A 19,347-nucleotide genomic window follows, 5' to 3' on the forward strand; every position below is an offset into this window, starting at 1 on the left:
CAGTATGATGGCCTTGATAGACGGGTCGCACTCGATCAGAACGCCTGAGAAGGTTAAGCGGCTTGAGATTACGCGGATGTAGGGTTTGTCTGACCTTTGATAGCTTTTGGCATCCTCTTATAATTGCCCCACGAAGGACGAGATGACTATAATGGAGTGCACGGGTCAGATGGTCGGCATTGGCCTCTGCTCATACGAGCTTGTCAACTTTAGCGATTCCCCTAACCTATGACGGGATTTAGACGCTTATTGATTCTATAGCTATACTTATATGCATGATTGAAGATATTTTATTGAAGGGAGCTATTAGTAAGGTCAAGCTCTAAGCTATTCCGTAATTATAATATTAGTCAGTTGGTACGTTATGTTTGTTGAGATGCTCCAACTGTCTTGACTCTTGAGGGGCGTATGCCAAGGATCTTAGGGCTGTAGGGCTGAGATGAGCCTATTTTAGCGATCGCCTCGTCCCCACCCGTCCCCACCTTTCCCACAACTGAAACTTTCACTTAAACATTACACTAAAATGTCAGGCCGAGATCGAGGCAACCGGGGCCGCGGTGACCGCGGTGGTCACGATAGCCGTGGAAGAGGTGGTAGAGGCAGAGGAGGAGACGGTCCAGGGTTTCGGGGCGGGCGAGGTGGAGGACGAGGTGGAGGACATGGTGATGGGGGCGGGGTAGAGGTTTTCTCGTTGGTGTTCCCCTATTTCAACAAAGTGTCTGACTAAGTCGACTTTACTAGCTCTCCAGATCAATCCATTCCTCCTCCTAGTACTCAAGTCACGAAAGTTGAGGATCTATTCCAAAAAAGTCTGTCTTCCGGCGAGTCGCTGGGCATTGGGCGTCTTCAAATAGGTCCAAAGTTTCCTGACCGACCCGGGTATGGCACCAAAGGGCAAAAGGTCATACTATGGGCGAATTACTTTGAAATGATTCCCAGCCCAGATCTCGTCCTTTATCGCTACAACGTCGCTGTGCAGCCTGCTGCGTTGGGCAAGAAATTGAGCCAGATCATCAGACTATTACTAGAACTCCCAGGGTATAGCGAAGTCCGTGATGACATAGTCACTGATTTCAAGTCTACCATTGTCTCTCGTCGGAAGCTTCTTACTGGCCCCAACACAGCCAGACCAGCAATTCAGTACCGAGCGGAGGGCGAAGATGACCCAAGGGTTAACGCACAAACTTATCAGCTACGTGTCGAAGAAACGGGAACCCTCACCGTTTCCGAGCTCATTGACTATCTATCTTCCACAAATGCAAACACGACATATGCAAACAAGCTACCTATTTTGCAAGCTCTCAATATATTTTTGGGCCATCATGCTAAGTTGGCTCCTTCAGTCGCCACGGTCGGGAGTAGTAAAAGCTTCTCACTGGCTCAGGACTCTCCAAAATGGGACCTTGGTGCCGGTCTGACCGCTCTCAGAGGGTTTTTCTCAAGTGTTCGAGCAGCGACATGCCGCATCCTCGTGAACGTGAATGTCAGTCATGGTGCCTTTTACGACGCCATACCTTTAGATCAGTTGATTCAGAAGTATGGCTCAGCGCATCAATTCAATCGAATAAAGCTGCAGTCCTTCCTCAAGAGAGTGCGAGTAAGGGTGACCCATCTAGGTGAAAAGAAAAATAAAGCCGGCGAATCCATTCCAAAGGTCAAAACTATATTTGGGCTTGCAGACAAAAATGACGGTCACAGTCTGGAACATCCACCACGCGTGCAGAGCTTTGGTGCAGGGCCGAAAGATGTAGAATTCTTTCTTGCGGATACCTCCGGAGCGCCACCGACTTCATCGACAGGTCAAGCCGCCGGGGCACCAGGCAGTAAGAAAAAAGGCAAGGGGAAGAAGGGCGGCGAGTCCAGTCAGGGGCCAGGTCAAGCGGCTCCACAGGGCGGCAGGTATATTACCGTCTACGACTTTTTCAAAAATGGTATTTATTCCGTCATTGCTCAGCTCGTTTCTCTTGTAACAAAATGAGTAGTCCACGGCCGGTCGATCGCAATCCCAAATTTGCCCGTTGTCAACGTCGGGAACAGGGAAAATCCAAGTTATCTCCCCGCTGAAGTTTGTATTATAATGCCCGGACAGAACTCACAGTCAAAGCTTGATCCCGGTCAAACCCAACAAATGATCCGTTTCGCCGTTCGCAAGCCCTGGGAGAATGCAAATTCCATAACACAAGAAGGTGTCCGTACTGTCGGCCTTCTGCCACGGGTGAACAGCAGTCTGGTAAGCATCTTTCTTGGGGCTTTGATGGGTGATTGCCCTATGCCGGCTGATATTGTCAGGGCCATTTTGGTATATCGGTGATGGCGAATTTGATTACAGTCCCAGGTCGTGTCCTGAATGAGCCCAAGGTGAAATATAAACAAGATAAATCACCTTTCATTCGAGGGGGAAGCTGGAATATGCAAGATATCAAGTTCAATACTGGAGGCACATTGCGAAGCTGGACGTACTTGATGATTTCTATGGGTGGCTCGCCGGACGCATTCAATCAAACTAGCCTACAATCTACGGTGGCCCAATTTCATAAAGCTCTGCAAGATATTGGAATCACGGCTGCGGCACCAGCGCCAGGATCGAGGGTTGTGCTCGATACTCCAGCTGATCCGCGACTTGAGACCGCACTCAAGAATGTTGCCAGTGGTGCGAAGGAGACCAGGCTGGTGCTGATCATCATACCGACCGCAAACACAGTCTTATACAACCGAGTCAAGCACATTGGCGATGTAAAGATTGGCATCCATACAGTCTGCGTCGTTGGTTCCAAATTTGTCAAATCATCGCCCCAATACTTTGCAAATGTCGCTCTCAAATTCAACCTGAAACTCGGCGGTATCAACCAGCTGCTTGACAACACGCGACTTGGTATCATCAACGAGGACAAGACTATGGTCGTCGGTATAGACGTAACTCACCCTTCACCTGGTTCCGCATCGAATGCACCAAGTGTAGCCGGCATGGTAGCTAGCGTTGATAGATGGCTTGGACAATGGCCGGCGGACCTTCGCATCCAGGAATCTCGTCAAGAGATGGTGTCTGAGCTCGACACCATGCTCAAATCCCGTCTTACTCTCTGGAAGACGCAGGGGAAGCATAAAGTCTTCCCTGAAAATATCCTCGTCTACCGTGACGGCGTTTCCGAAGGCCAGTACGCGACCGTCATTGACACTGAGCTCCCGCTCTTACGCAAGGCTTGCGAAGGTCTTTATCCACCTCCGGATACGAAGAAGGGTCTCCCGCGTATCACCATAATTATCGTCGGTAAACGACACCATACCCGATTCTATCCTACGGCTGCCAGTGATGCCGACCGATCCGCCAATCCCAAAAATGGCACAGTAGTCGACCGCGGCGTCACCGAAACCTGCAACTGGGACTTCTTCCTGCAGTCCCACACCGCGCTCCAAGGCACGGCACGGCCTGCTCACTACTATATCGTGCATGACGAAATATTTTCCAAGCGAAAAGTTCCACCGCCTTTCCAGAACGTCGCTGACGTGCTCGAAGATCTGACACACAGCATGTGCTACCTTTTCGGTCGCGCCACCAAAGCTGTGAGCATTTGCCCGCCTGCTTATTATGCAGATATTGTGTGTGAAAGGGCCAGATGCTATCTCAGCGGGCTTTTTGATGCTATTACGCCCTCAGGAACTCCAGCACAAAGTGTATTGGGCGATGGAGGACATTCAGAGGCAAGGACGGAAGACGTGCTGATCCATCCTAACTTGAGGAATACGATGTTTTACATCTAATGAAACGGCAGAGAGTGGACGGTTTTTCATACATTTCCTATCAGGTGAACATTAGGGCAGTGGTCTTTGGCTTTTCACTTCTGATCTAGAAGTTTATGAATCTCGGTGGGCTACGGATGATTTTTGATGCAATTATGAACCCAAGTCGATCAAGCACATCCTAGTCTAAGAGCTTGAAGACGATTGATGTGAACATGTACGTGCACTGAGAGCTACTCCGTAAGGCGGGACTTGATCAATCCACGGGCTGTGACAAGCCTCTTAAGCCACGAAGCTTTCTGCTGAAAGTGTTGTATCCAAGTGATCATTAAGACACCCCAGAGCAAGTGTGTCATAGCGTTGCAAGGCTTTAGAGCATATGCACGATTTATTGACGGTGAAAGTGTTCTAACGACCGAATAGGTAAGACTGCCTAGAACCACCCCTGCTCCAGCAGCACAAGATTGACGAACAAGACAGCTGAATGACCAATTAGATGAGCGGTTCATTCAAGCTGACTGATGGATCATGCAGTTGGCCATTTCGTCCAATTGGTCGACCGTCAATGGGGCGTGATAGCTGGGATGTTATCTCGCCTCTGGCTGAGAGACAACTTCCCTGGTCACTCATGAGGCTCAAGATCGTAGCTTCTGATTTCGCTTTGTTTCAGGCCTCATGCTTTCCAATTTGCCCGAGCGAAATCATGTTAGAAGCGGCAAGCTGAGGATTGTTTTCGGTAAAACGTTGGCGGGAGAACAAGCCCTTCGGAGCATCCAGAATGTCAAGCTCTTCATCGAAGCTATTTGCGACCAGCCTGACCCGGTGAAATGCGTTGAGAGGCTGATTAGCAGTCCGAAAGGGCTGTCTGCATTACAGTCAGCTCTGCGTTTAGACGTGTCAACCCAGTTTCTCAATGCCTCTGCTACAAACTTCCTTCGGTACATCCAGGATCCTGAACTGAAAGTCGTCTGTAGGGGCGAGTTTCTTCAACAACTCATCCTTACCATTACTGACCCACCGATCTTCTGGGACGCTTTCGTAAAAGCGCAGAGAACGGGTTGCCTGGAAGTCGAAGCTTTGCGGTGTTTCTCATGGCTTCTGTTGCAGCTCATCTGTCTCTCCGGAGACAAGGCTCCATCCTACTACGGTGTTGCCAGAGATCCTGTAGTTCAGAAGATGTTCCTCGAATGCTCGCAACTGGAGGTACGGAACACCGGACAGAAGATCATGCATATTATCGACGCAGTCACCAATCCTGAACATTTGGAAGACGAAGGCCCGGGCGGTCGACATGACAACGATTTTGTGGATATCAGGCAGATCACCATCCTGCCTACCCCAGATGAGCTAGCCTCGACCGAACCTCCATACCTCCGTCGGGCCACAGAAATAGCTGAGTGCCCTGAATCAGGACGGCTTGCGATGCATATCGACAACCAATTTCGTCTCCTTCGCGAGGATATGCTCCGAGACCTAAGGGAAGAGCTTCAGGTCGCTGTTGGCTCGCGAAAGGGTCGCCGGAAGGGACTGCTCATCGACGGTTTGACGATTGACGGTATCGAGTGCGACAAGCGCCAGTCATGGTCAATACGATTGCAATGCCGGAATGACTTGTCCCAATTGCCGAGTACGAAATACGATCTGCGAAAGAAATTCATCGTCGAAAACCGCAAATTTATGAAGCACCAATCTCAAGCGTGCCTCATCGCTGACGGACAAATAGTTGCGTTGGTGACTATCAATAGGAATGAAGACCTATTGGCACACAACCCCCCGATTTTATGTGTACAATTCACCGGATCCGAAGGGTCCACCACCAAAGCTCTCCTTGGCTTGAAATTGGCGAAGTCTGTTCGGCTGGTCCAGTTGAATACAGCAGTATTTGCATACGAACCTATTCTACAACAGCTTCAGAATACTAAGCAACTAATGCTGAGAGATGAAATCTTGCACTGTAATCCAGAGAAAGCTTTACAGAGTTCCCCATTACTGCAATCTAAGTCTATCACTGACTTGGTTGCCACGGTTCGGAGTGATCCTTCATGCGACCTTCAGCAAGCCTTAGGACTGCCAAAGCCAACACAGCTAGATCCGTCCCAGGTGGAGTGCTTCATGGCAAGCCTGACGCAGCGGTTGAGCTTGGTGCAAGGACCTCCAGGTCAGAGAAGCTCACTATTCTCTTCGCTGTTCAGGCTGACTTTGATAGGGACCGGTAAGTCTTTCATTGGCGCCTTGATTGCCAAAGCTATTCATCGATCTTCATCGCAGAAGATTCTCGTCGTGTGCTACACGAATCATGCATTGGATCAGTTCCTGGAAGACCTCTTGAAGGTAGGTATACCCGGTGATAGTATCGTTCGTCTTGGTTCTGCCGCAAAGTCAAGTACGGCAACCCAACCTCTAGTCCTATCAGCGCAGCAAAGCACTTTCAAATTGAAGAAAGATGACTGGGATATTATCAACCTACGGCAAAATAAGGCATCAGAGCAGGCAGATCGACTTCGCAATGCCTTTGCGGATTCTCAGGCAAAGGCTGTGTCAAAATCCGATCTGCTGGCATACCTCGAATTCGACTTGGAAACCCCGGAGTTCTTTGAAGCCTTCATTTTACCCGATGAGACTAATGGTATGGTGAGGATCGGCAAGAAGGGCAAAGCCATGGACAGATATTACCTAATTGACCGTTGGGCCCGTGGCCAGGATGCTGGACCTTATTCTGGCGCCCAAGCCGAATTCCCGACGATCTGGCAAATGACCTATCCTGAGAGAGCTGCGGCGCTGCAAACATGGGAGAGAGACATCCTCAAAGAGCGCTTTTCGAGGATTTCCAGCTGCGGGAAGCAGTATGGCGAGACATTAGCCAATATTAACGCGCTGTTCAACGAGAAGGACAGGCGGATTATTCAGGGAAAGCGAATCATCGGTTGCACCACCACTGCCGCGGCCAAGCATGTACAAAACATTCAGTCTGCTTCACCTGATATACTCTTGGTTGAGGAAGCTGGGGAAATCCTGGAAAGCCATATCTTGACCGCCCTCGGACCCGAAACCGAGCAAGCAATTCTGATTGGAGACCATAAACAGCTTCGACCGAAGACTCATCACGACCTTAGCATAGAAAAAGGAGATGGATATGACCTGAATCGCTCGCTGTTCGAGAGACTTGTTCTTCAGGGATTCCCTCACCAAGTTCTTTTGCAACAGCACCGCATGCGACCAGAAATCTCGTCCTTGGTCCGTCACCTTACTTATCCAGGTCTGACTGACGCTCCAGGCACTCAAAACCGTCCTGCATTACTTGGATTCCAGGATAATCTGATCTTTCTGAGCCACAACAATCTGGAAGAGGAAACACACGATACACCTGACTCGAAAGATGGGAATTCAACGTCGTCAAAGCAGAATAACTTTGAAGCTCAAATGACGCTGAAATGCGTGCGTTATCTCGCTCAGCAAGGCTATGGGACAGGTCAAGTGGTAGTTCTGACACCATATTTGGCTCAGTTGCGTCTCCTATTTGAGGTCCTGGGAAAAGAGAACGACCCAGTCCTGAATGATCTTGATTCGTATGATTTGGTGCGAGCCGGGTTGATGCCCGCAGCGACAGCTCAAGTTCAAAAGCGGCGGCTTCGGATTTCGACGATCGGTAAGATAATTTCATTACTTCCAGAAGATCAAACCCCGCATTACCATGGGCATTCCGAAGAGGTTCCGCTGGCAGAACACTGCCGGGGGAAATATCGTCGGATGCACGGGAGTGAAAGCGTTCATAGCTCAAAATCTATGACAAAATTTCCTGTCGAGGACGCTGACCTGTCCAGATAATTACCAAGGAGAAGAGAGCGATATCGTCGTTGCGTCATTAACTCGAAGTAACGATCACCACGATATCGGGTTCATGTCGTCTCCGCAACGTCTCAATGTCCTCCTCTCCCGCGCACGAAATGCTCTCATCTTGATCGGCAATGCAACAACGTTTCTAGACGCTCGTAAAGGTAAAGAGTTGTGGAGTGAGTTTATGAGCCTGCTCAAAGGTGGTTCGCACATTTACGACGGGTTCCCCGTAAAATGTGAGCGACACCAGGACCGTATATCCATTCTACGCTGTCCCAAGGATTTCGATCAGTGTCCGGATGGCGGATGCAACGAGCCCTGGTGAGCTCTATCAGACTTCTCATCGACATTTTGAGCTGACAAGATGATCCTTAGTGGTGTTTTCTTGCAGTGTGGTGTGCATATCTGCCCAAGTCGATGCCATCAATTATTCGATCACTCAAAGATGAGGTGCAATCACCTGATTCAATCGAAATGTCCCGTAGGCCATGTTCAATCCTGGAGATGTCATGCAAAAAACCCGGTCTCGTGCCGTCTATGTGATAAGGAGAAACGTGCCAAGGAGAAATCGCTGCAGGAAGAGTTTGTGCGGCAGCAGAGGCGAGAGCAGAAACAAAAAGAGCATGAGGCCGAGTTGACCAGATTGGATGAAGAGATACAGATGCTGAGAGCAACGATTGCGGATGGCCAAATGTCAAAAGAAATGGCACAATCTTTAGAGCAAAAAAAGCAAGACCTGGCGGACGCCCGGGTCTTGGCGGAACGTCCATCAAAGCCTTCCGTCAACACAAAAGGTCCTGCAAGTGCTCAGACTTCGCCTCTGACTCATTGCGGCAAGGCCGTCATCTTGGATGGTGGTGCTACAGATGATGTGCGAGAGTCCAAGGAAATTGGATCTCAAGATGAGCAAGCACGCTCGCCGTCGGAAAGGGAATGGGACCGGCAGAAGCGTGTGGACAATGCCTCAAACGGTGCCATCGACTCTCTCATGAAGATGACTGGTCTAGAAGAAGTGAAAGCACAAGTGCTCAAGATCAAGGCAAGGGCCGACACTGCCCTAAGGCAGAACACGAATATGAAGGATGAAAGATATGGGATCGTCCTATTAGGCAATCCCGGGACGGGTAAGACTCGATATCCAACTGCATTGACCGGGTTATTGACTGTGAAAACTTCAGGCAAAACCACCGTGGCTCGCCTCTACGCAAAATTCCTGACTTCGATGGGTGTTTTGTCAGGAAATGAATTCGTCGAGACCTCGGGATCTCGTCTTGCAAATGATGGGGTTGCTGGGGCCAAGAAACATCTTGAGACGCTTATCAATGCGGGTGGAGGTGCATTCTTTCTCGACGAAGCCTACCAGCTTGCTCTCGGACAGAATTACGGAGGCGCTTCGGTCCTTGATTTCTTGCTTGCGGAGATTGAAAATCAGGTTGGGAAGATTGTCTTCATTTTCGCTGGTTACAACAAGCAGATGGAGAAATTCTTTGAACACAACCAGGGTTTTAGTAGCCGTATGCCATACCGCCTTCAGTTCGCCGACTACAAAGATGCAGAAATCCTTCAGATGCTTGGTCAGCGGATTCAGAGGAAATACGACGGGAAAATGCAAGTTGAGGGAGGCGTTGCCGGTCTGTATGCACGTATAGCTGTACGACGTCTTGGACGAGGGCGAGGCCGTGAAGGCTTTGGCAACGCGCGTGCTCTCGAAAACATCTTAGCGAGGATTTCGGAGCGGCAAGCTGATCGCCTTCACCGGGAACGCGTTGCCGGGGCCAGGCCCAACGATTTTCTCTTCAAAAAGGAAGACCTCATTGGCCCGGAGCCGTCGAGAGCAATCGTTGAAAGTGATGCGTGGAAAGAGTTGCAGGCCTTGACTGGGCTCAAGGCCGTCAAGGAAACTATGCAGGGCTTCCTTGACCGTATCCACACCAACTATCAACGCGAATTGGAAGAAAAGGAGGTGATTGATGTGAGCCTGAATCGTGTCTTCCTCGGCTCTCCTGGGACGGGGAAAACATCCGTGGGGAAACTCTACGGCCAGGTACTAGCAGACATGGGAATCCTATCGAACGGGGAAGGTCAGTACTCCTTACTTCCAGCGCTTGAAACACTAGTCAGCAAGTCGTGCCTTCGCAATCGCTTGTTAGTCAACTGCGATCGATCTGATGTGGTTCCCTTTGCTCTCGATTTGATTCGAAACGACTAACATCTTGTCTTTAGTCGTCGTCAAGAATCCGGCTGATTTTGTTGGGAGCGTCTTGGGAGAATCCGAGAAGAACACCAAGGCGATCTTGAAAGCCACTGAAGGAAAAGTCCTTATCATCGATGAAGCTTACATGCTGTACTCGGGTGGCGCTGGTATGAGCACAACGTCTGATCCATACAAGACCGCCGTTATCGACACAATAGTCGCCGAGGTCCAGAGCACACTAGGTGAAGATCGATGTGTCCTTCTCCTAGGGTACAAGGAAAAGATGGAAGAAATGTTTCGAAACACGAATCCGGGCCTCTCTCGGCGATTTGCACTTGATAACGCCTTTGACTTCGAGGATTTTGACGACGACCAGCTGCGAGAGATTCTGGTGCTCAAACTCAAGAAGCAGTGCTTAGAAGCCACAGAGGAGGCCAAAGACATTGCCATATCGATGCTCGCCAGAGCTCGACACCGCCCTAACTTTGGCAACGCAGGAGAAGTTGAAAATATGATTAGTCATGCCAAAGCCTCACATCAAACCCGGCAGTCAGCAAAGCCACTATCTGGTCGATCCGCCGACGTTATTTTCGAGCCTCAAGACTTTGACGTGAACTTTGACAGGAGCGCGAATGCAAGCGTGAATTGTAGAGCGCTTTTCAAGGATTTACTAGGCTGCGACGATATTATTGGCAGGTTGGAGGGGTTTGTACAGAGTTCGTCTAGTATGAGAAAAAGAGGGATTGACCCTCGAGAGTATATCCCCTTCAACTTCATCTTCAAAGGTCCACCCGGTATGTGTAACTCTCGCACGAAAATTACAGTTTTTGTCTGACTTTGCCTTCGTACTTAGGCACGGGCAAGACCACCACTGCTCGCAAGATGGGTCAGGTCTTTTACGATATGGGCTTCCTCTCAACGTCGGATGTCCATGAATGCTCTGCTACAGACCTGGTCGCTGGATATGTAGGGCAGACAGGACCGAAGACAATCCAGCTGCTCGAAAAGGCTCTCGGAAAGGTTCTTTTTGTGGATGAGGCTTATCGGTTGGGTGAAGGTGCTTTTGCGGCAGAGGCAATTAACGAGCTTGTAGACAGCCTGACAAAGCCTCGATTTGCCGGAAAAATTATCGTCATCCTCGCGGGCTATGAGGATAGCATGAATGAGCTTCTCAGTGTCAATCAAGGATTATCAAGCCGATTTTCAGAAGAGGTTATCTTTACTAACATGGAGCCAGAGGACTGCTGGAGATTTCTCCAGCAGTATCTCGCAAAGACAGGCATCGCTATTGATGAGGAGGATGTACGTGCGTCGATCTCGGATATCATCTCCCTTTTCCGAGAGCTTTCCAGTCTTCCTTCTTGGGGCAACGGCCGCGACGTCCAAACAATCTCCAAGTCGATCACGAGCACCACTTTTCGAAACGCAGGCAGCTCGACAGCGAAGGTAACCGTCTCGTATTCGCAGATCACGGGCTTCCTCACAACCTTCTTGACTGGACGAAGAGCGCGCTCAGTCATTGGCAGTTCCAAGTCAACAAGACTAAAGCAGAATGACCAGGCTTCGCAAGATCTAGTCGAACGTCCACTTGCACTGGGAACCAAGCAGTCTACTGCATCGGCCAAGGACACTTCCAAGAGTTCAATTGCGACCGTTGACGAGCCTTTGCAAGCGTCCAAAGCGTCAGATCAACGCGACATAGGTGTCACCGACGCAATCTGGGACCAACTCCAAGCTGACAAAGCATCGGAAGAACTAGCTCGAAAGTCTATGGACAATGCTGTGGCTGCTACTGACGAGGAGAATCGTGTGGCAGCCCGCGAAGCAGTTGTCCTCGCAAATGAAGTCAAGATCTTGGCATCACAAAAGGCCAGAGACGGAGAGTTGCAGGAATTCAAGCGCCGACACGAGGAAGCACGGCTCAAAGAGCTCGTTGCTCGGCGTGCAAAAGCAGAGGCTGACGAAAGGTTCAGAAAGGCCCGGGAGGATGCCGAGCGGAAGCGGAAAGAGGAAGTACAGGTCCAAGTCAAATTGAGAGAGATGGGGGTTTGCGTTGCAGGATTTCGTTGGATCAAGCAAGCTGGTGGATACAGATGTGCTGGCGGGACGCATTATGTTTCGAATAGCGAACTTGGGGTATAAGGAGAGTTGGAACTTTCGTGCAAACGTCTCTGGGATGGGTTTGTAGGGGACCATCAAACCAAACTATATAACGAACGTTTCTATTAAGCAGTTCAAACGATCACTAGCTCTAAGCAAATCGCTGCGCCGTACGTTCTTATACCTCTTTGACGATGACGATATACTTCCAACAAGCGTTTGCAAATATCGTTAATAGGTGTAGCTCCTTCCAATGTGCTTATTTGAAGAAGTAGGGTGATAATCTTTACATTAGTAATGAATAGACTTTGTGATATCAAAGCTTGATTCAGCCTCATCCGCCTAGCGTGTCGGTGGGGCAAGTTTCCGCATTCCGCGAGAATCCGGTTTGGTCGAGGAATGTCCTGCATCTACGCTTTCCTTGTGACTTGGCTTCCTGGAGCATGGCCAACGATCTCTTGCAGCTGGAGAAGAGAGAGCTGGTGACGAGGACGTCTGACTTTCGTAGTATTCCATGAATCCTGTGCAGGTGGCCTGACCGAAGAATTTTCTTGACCTTCGATATTGGGCTCGCCGTGCTTACTACATATCTCACATGCGCCTCCAAGAACCAAGAACACGACCGCTCTGACGACCATCGACGCTGACTGCATTCCGAAATATACAATGTATTGTCCTCAGCCGCATGTGAAACCCTGGTACGCTCAACTCTTCATCCTCCTCGCCATCCTCACCGAATATATCCGAGCACAGGATTCCTCACCGACCTCATTACCTTCATTCCCTTCAGACGACTTAGATGATTCAGATCAACAATCACCACCAGCCCCATCTTCTTTACCGGCCCCTCCTACCGCCTCAGACAATGCACCATCTTTCAGCACCCCAACCTCAAATGACACTGCCACAGACCCTTCAGGCGGTGATGACGGCCATAATGATGGTCTCCTAAACTACTACTTCCTCCTCCTTGCCGTTCTCATAATCATCATAATCATCGTCTACTGGTCTCTTCACAGGCGACGGAAAGCTGCTCTGCTTCGGCAACAATCCAACCAACGGGACGCCTTAGCACAAGATCTCGATCGAACCGGTTGGGCCCAATCATTCTCGAGGCGAGGATGGAGAAGAGGCTACGGCAGTGGTGGCACGAGAATAATGCATCATGAAGGCCTTGACGAGACAGGAGAGGCACCACCACCCTACGTAAAGGAGCCTGAGAGGGCACACTTGGGCGACGACGCGGCGAGCGTGGAGCTGAGGGACTGGGACAGAGAAGGGAGGGTAAAGCCGCCAGATTATGTTGAGAGAGGGCCATCGTGAAGGGTTTAGAACACTTTCGAAAGGAAATGGATTGTAAGAACACCCTATGGTGCAGGCTTATCAATCATCTATCTTCACTCAGGATAAAAGCGGACCTGAAGCCTGAGCTCAGCATCTAGTAAGGGGCCACTATCGGTTTCAACAGGCTAATGGGTTCGACGAACGGAAAATCGTGCATCCATGATCATCAGATGCATCTTACGGCAGAAACGCACGTCTCTTTAGCGGATAGAAAGGGGATCGTTTCAACGAGCAACAGATTGCTAGCATTAGCCATGGGAAGCAGCATTCACGAGAATTTGGTGTGCATTCAGGGGTTTTGGGCATCGTTATGGTGACGCATTAGCATCGATAATGACGCAGAGGACATGGAAACCTCCTCCATTGGAACACAGTGCAGGCATTGGCATTGAAATTAGCGTTATGACCTACGGCATCCATCGTTAGAATACAAAGGACGAGACCAAATGGGCTCTCCCCCTATAATCACATATTAGTAACAATTTTCTCGCAAATGCCGTCTTTGCTCTGGCTCAATCAATGGATGCGTTTAATCATTGTATTACCTGCCTATCCAAACCTGCATCTCTGCAACATTCAACCATCAAATCATCAGAACGCGTCCACATCCATCAAAAGCTCCCTCGTAGCCCTACCAAAACCGTACCATCCCTATGACTAAGAGACTGACTCTTTATTGATGCATCGCATCCAACCCCCCTTGCAGAACCTGGTTCAAATCATCCTGCTGATAACCACCACCCACCATCGCCGCCTCCTGCGGTCTCGGGTCCTCCTGCCTCCACGCCCCCATACTATCCTGCGGCATCGGCACCTGCCCCTGCTGCTGCGTCTGCTGCTGCTGTCCTCCCTGGACCGGGCCCGGCATACCCTGGGGCGTCCTCACAGTCTGCCTAAACCTGAGCACCTCATCCAAAATCATCTTCCTCATCTCTGGCACATCCTCCACGACCTCGAAATGAAAGTCGAACGTCTGGGGACAATTCGGCTCGTCGGACGCGTCGTGCCAGATGTGCAGGTAGCGATGCTCGAGCGCCGTTTCGACTGATATGCGGGAGGAGGGGTCGAAGGCGAGCATTTTGTCGAGTAGGTCGAGCGCGTCGGGGTTGGCTTGGTGGAAGAGCCGTTGGAAGGAGACTTTGTTTGTGTAGGGCAGGTTGCGCACGTATTCTTGGGCTCGTGGGGAGCCGATGCGGGAGAGGGTTTCTTCGTTGGGCGTGCCAAGGTAGTGTAGAATTTGGTTGAGTTGGTCGACGTAGTCGCGGCCTTTGAAGAAGGGGCGGCCGCCGAGGAGTTCGGCGAGGATGCAGCCGACGGACCAGACGTCGACTTTGTGGAGGGGATTAGTGGTGGAGTGGACATTGGGGGAATGTTAGGAGTGAACTTACTGGCTTTGGTGTAGCTTTGGAAACTCAACATGATTTCTGGTGCTCGGTACCATCGCGTAGCCACGTATTCGGTCATGAAGCCCGCGTTCTCATCGGGGTCTATTGAGAATCCTCTTGCGAGACCAAAATCGCAGATCTTCAGCTCGCAGTCGGCGTTGACAAGCAGGTTTCCGGGTTTGAGATCTCTGTGGAGAACGTTTGCTGAATGAATGTATTTGAGACCACATAGTATCTGATATATGAATGATTGGAAATGGGCGTCTGTGAGTGGTTGACCGGACCGGATGATAGCAGCAAGATCGCATTCCATAAGTTCTGTATATTCTCAGTCAATTGAATGACCTTGATTCAAGCATGCCTGCTGACCTTCATAGAGATATGTCTCATTGAAGTTGTCTGGTTTCGGGATGTCCATGTCATACAAACATGTAATCTTCATTGACATTAGCTGCAGGTCTTCAGAGATGTGAGCGGGAACGATGAACGGACGTTACGGTGCCCTCTGAAATGCTGAAGCAGCTTGATCTCTCGCAAAGCTCGTTTGGCAAGGATCTTCTTGCTGAAGACATTGGTCACTTTCTTGATTGCAACTCCGTCTCCTGTTGAATTATTTTGAGCAGCACTATCTCAAGTCAGGACCACTCTTCAGTCATGACTTCCTCTGAGAAAGCTATACCAGACAATGCCGTATGCGCCTTGCCCCAGCTCTTTTGTTACATTATATCGCTCATCCACTATGAAGTCTTGGTTGAACACCTTGAACACCTTTCTGCCCTGAAGATCCGTCATTTTTGACGTCCGTATGAGTATGTCACCCAGCGACTTGGTTGCCTAGCACTGTCGATAGCGGGGTTTCGAGGGATCTGTGATTCAGGGCTCAACGTCTGTGGAGTGGTTGTCAAGGACTGCTTCTGATCTGATTGAGGGCATGCAGCAGTTCAAACAGCGCGTATCATGCCTAGCTTAACGAGAAGCTGACTACTCATTCGGACAAAGAGAGCTGAGTCAATTGCGTGGCAGGGGCATAAGCACCAAGCAGGTCCAAGGTTCTTGACGACCCAATGACAACGGCAATGCAAGAGATGACAGCAAGGTGGGGGTGCCGAGTCGAGACCCCTTAGTGGCGGCCTTGGCAGCGTAAGGCCGACCCCCTAAAGGAATAGGGGCTACCCCTATAATAAAGCGACTTTTGCTATCGCAATCGCATGCTTTCACTAACAATCCAATCGGTTCAGAGCAAAGCATTTTGATTGAATGAAGTGCGCACGATGTTTAGAGCGTAATCCCTCTATTACTGGAGCATCTACTCCTCACTGCATCAGGCACAAAAGGCTGCGTGCCTTCGGCACTGCTTGCTGCGCGTAATACGGAAATACCTCTAGCTCAATCTTACCTTTGCGAATTCTATGCTTGAGATGCATGACGGACGATCATGGTTTGAGGTCCTGCAGAATCCAGGACCAATGAGCGGCTCCTCACTCGGTATGCTAGAGTCATCCCAATTGGTGCAGAAGCGCCCTGCGAATATGACGACAGAACTTTTTGCAATCAACTTCAGCTGAGATCAGTGAACCGTAGCCTTATTCAGGAGATATAACGGCCCTCAAGCCCATCCCTCTGGACACCGGAACACGCAACTCAGTGTCTGTGGTTTGATCAGAGGCTTCCTGCAAGGACTATGCTTTACGGTGCATGACATTACAAGCTCAATGGACAAGGCTCAATTGGGCTGGTAAGACTACTTGCCATATGAGGCCTTTGCTTGAAGTATTAGCTTATATTTGACGTGCATTCATTATTTAAGAGGATAGAGCCGTGGCTTGACAAATTTATGAGGACCTCTGATGCAAAATGGAACTAGTGTCCCTGTTAGGAGCTGCAGCATCAGCTATAACTGTTGTGCAACTATGTGCAGACTGTCTTCATCGCTTGGGTAGACTGAAGGATCGTTACAAGAACGCTGATCTCTCATTGCGACTTCTCGCAACCCAACTTTCTACCCTCCTGACTGCCTTACGCCAAATCTCTCGGTTGATAGACGACAGTCAGCGCGATATCATTTCTCAGATTGTTCCAGAACTGATCACCTCACTCGACAGCTGCAAACTCTTGATTGAAACATTGAACAATCGCCTGGCTCGCCTGGAGCTTTCTGTAGACAAGGGTTTGACTTTCAGAAAGAAGACCCAGGCACTATGGGGCGAAAGAGAAAGAAGCGATTTCTCAAACCTGCTGGGTCACAATGTCGCTGCCCTTCAGCTCTTACTTACTGCTTTGCAATGGTAAGGATTCAATAAAGTTGTTCCACGCCGTTGTAACACTAGTATAGTCGATCCCAGTCCGAACAAATGACATTATTAGAGCAATCAGCAAGTCGCCAGACCATATACAGAGCAAGAGATGAGACGTCATCTCTATTGTGGTTGCACGATGACGAGTCCCATGACACGCGTAGAAGTGTCTGCACTCAAAATTCCGAATTGCTTGACTTGTCTTTTGTTTTCGATCAAGAAGTCTTTAGTTCTCGAGCTTATTTTACAACAATGAAGTCTAACATGAAAAAAGCCGTTCTATCGGCTCAACTCGAGGCTCAGAACAAGCGTGATACTCAGACAGAGGCTCGCTGGGCTTCACGTGACAATGAGAGCCTGCAACGAGGCGCTGGAGAAGGTGAAGCAATGCATGCTATGAATGGCTCGCTAGGAACGGCGCTCCATGGTCCAGTGGTGAGCGATTTACACCGACCCGAGCTCGATGGTGTCAGCTTAAGCCCGTCAGTCTTGGATAGTGACGAATACACCAGTGCATCACTGTCCCCACAAACAACGACGACATCTGAGGATAAAGGCCGCCGGCTGGAGCAGACTCAGCATATCACTAGAAAGCTATTACGTATGCCTGATTCCTTAAAGCCTCGCAGCTCGATGTCTCTAGAAAGTGACTCTCAACGAAAGAAGTCTGTTGAAAAAAAGCTGCTTTTGGTTGGCAATGCAAAAAGTAGTGGACAGGTGCTTCTGAGGTCTATGGGCCTGGCGTATGGAGAGACCTCTCCGGGATTGGAGAGTGAGGACGGAAGCATCAAAGAAAGCATCAAAGAAACTATCTTCTCTAGGAAATCCACGTGGATGCGCCACCGGTATCGAGTTTTCAATGTCATTGGGCTGCACTCTAGGGAAAACAAATGGATCTATTCATTTGAACGAATGTCGACTATGATTTTTGTCGTGGACATCTCAGCCTATTACGTCTTCGCTTTTGATGACAGGCCCTTACTCTGCCTTCAGGATGATTTAGCATTGTTCCAGCAGATATGTGCCTCCAAATGGCTCGAATTGACACCCATTCTGCTACTTATGAGCAACACCGACCTTCTGGCCGAGAATATGAAGAATTATCCTATACAAGATTACTGGCCGGAATATAAGCACCATGCAACGGACCTAGAAGATGCGAAAACCTTCTTTCGCGGGATGTTTCTGCGTCTCAATCAGAAACATAACCTGCGCGTCTGGGTGCTGTTTACAGAGAGCCTCGTCAACGTGAAACTCGGCAAAGCGGTTATGGCGAACGTTGACAAAATGATCACGGAGGGCAAAGTATTGGCCTTTGGTACTTAAACGTGTGTTCGAGCATGCATACGTATATGTGGTGCCGAGATCTTATTCAGTACTGCCAATAATCTGTCAAACCTCCTGAATGATATCGGACATGCCCGTGAGAGTTGCTGAGGGTATCTCTGGCAATCCCATACCGGTGGACGTAGTGTTATGTTCGTCTATGGAACCAAGAGCCCTCTGCACCAGCTTCCTTCGCCAATTCTTCGACGTGTAATCGAAACCTCTCTGGGGCAGAGCGCCTCTTGAAGTTTCTACAAACAACGAGCGAAAGGCTGACATGGACACCATCATGACAGCGATGCTGGACTCTTGCTGTTGCCAAAAAGCCAACCATACGATGTCTACGCTACCACCCACCAGTTTGAGCCCAGACATCCTCACGACGGCCACCAAGATCATCGCAAGCGATAAGCAGAGCCAGATAGCTATGCCGGCCTTCTGGCGAGTATTGACGTGGACTTGCCACAGTATAGCAATCGGAAATGCGAGCACAATTAAGTCGGTCGTGACATCCATCACAGTGGTGATTGCAGTGTCGCGTATAACTCGGTAGCTACTTGATGGCCCTGAACAAGCTGGAACGATTTAGCCTTGGGTTCTTACACTGACAACAGTGTCAAAAACTTACAGAGAACCTTCTCGGTGGTGAAATACGGGCAGGTCATCCAAGCAGCCGCACAAGACACTCCGAAGGCTGCGATTGTAAAGACGATAGCGCACCACCAGCAAATGTACAGGTGTCTCCGATGAATGATAAGTCGCCGGAAAAAGAAGAGGAAGGCCAATTTGACTGGAAATAACACGCACCACCACAGAGTTGTTGCCGCATTCTCAAGCTTCGAGGTTCTGGGAATTTGGTCGAGCAGGTGGGCTAATTCTTTAAGGCTGGCGTTATGCAAGATAGCTGCAAGGGCATTAAACAGATTTGCCATAGCGACGAACGCGAGGGCTGTTGTTGCGCATAAGCATACTACCGCGAAAGAAAGTAAAACGTCCTCTGCGAAGAATTGCTTCAGTATACGGGTCCGAATATAGGTACGAGCCAGAAAGGTAATCATTGCCAACCGGAACAATGCGCCAGTGACCCCCTGGGGTTGGGATTAGTGCTATGTATGCTGGTCCCGGTGATACA

General features: G+C 49.7%; 4 protein-coding genes across 4 annotated transcripts; 3 read left to right on the plus strand and 1 right to left on the minus strand.

Moving 5' to 3' along the window:
- Nucleotides 1–523: 523 nt before the first annotated feature.
- On the plus strand, nucleotides 524–11,908 carry KY384_006148 (uncharacterized protein; the record flags this gene model as incomplete). The annotated part of the gene is made up of 10 exons (XM_044814644.1): nucleotides 524–690; nucleotides 742–1,931; nucleotides 1,983–2,230; nucleotides 2,290–3,714; nucleotides 4,143–4,161; nucleotides 4,409–7,384; nucleotides 7,560–7,808; nucleotides 8,058–9,653; nucleotides 9,796–10,482; nucleotides 10,620–11,908. 10 exons carry the CDS (start codon nucleotides 524–526, stop codon nucleotides 11,906–11,908), a joined length of 9,846 nt encoding a protein of 3,281 aa, XP_044668794.1.
- Nucleotides 11,909–12,532: 624 nt separating this feature from the next.
- KY384_006149 (uncharacterized protein) lies at nucleotides 12,533–13,189 on the plus strand (the record flags this gene model as incomplete). The annotated part of the gene is made up of 1 exon (XM_044814645.1): nucleotides 12,533–13,189. One exon carries the CDS (start codon nucleotides 12,533–12,535, stop codon nucleotides 13,187–13,189), a length of 657 nt encoding a protein of 218 aa, XP_044668795.1.
- Nucleotides 13,190–13,883: 694 nt separating this feature from the next.
- Nucleotides 13,884–15,387, minus strand: SPM1 (Subtilisin-like proteinase Spm1; the record flags this gene model as incomplete). Its single annotated transcript, XM_044814646.1, has 5 exons — nucleotides 13,884–14,539; nucleotides 14,599–14,913; nucleotides 14,965–15,046; nucleotides 15,088–15,220; nucleotides 15,275–15,387. 5 exons carry the CDS (start codon nucleotides 15,385–15,387, stop codon nucleotides 13,884–13,886), a joined length of 1,299 nt encoding a protein of 432 aa, XP_044668796.1.
- Nucleotides 15,388–16,449: 1,062 nt separating this feature from the next.
- Nucleotides 16,450–18,215, plus strand: KY384_006151 (uncharacterized protein; the record flags this gene model as incomplete). Its single annotated transcript, XM_044814647.1, has 2 exons — nucleotides 16,450–16,880; nucleotides 16,928–18,215. 2 exons carry the CDS (start codon nucleotides 16,450–16,452, stop codon nucleotides 18,213–18,215), a joined length of 1,719 nt encoding a protein of 572 aa, XP_044668797.1.
- Nucleotides 18,216–19,347: the final 1,132 nt, after the last annotated feature.

Source organism: Bacidia gigantensis (assembly GCF_019456465.1).
Source record: "Bacidia gigantensis strain McMullin 20006 chromosome Unknown contig_246, whole genome shotgun sequence".
Classification (NCBI taxonomy): domain Eukaryota; kingdom Fungi; phylum Ascomycota; class Lecanoromycetes; order Lecanorales; family Ramalinaceae; genus Bacidia; species Bacidia gigantensis.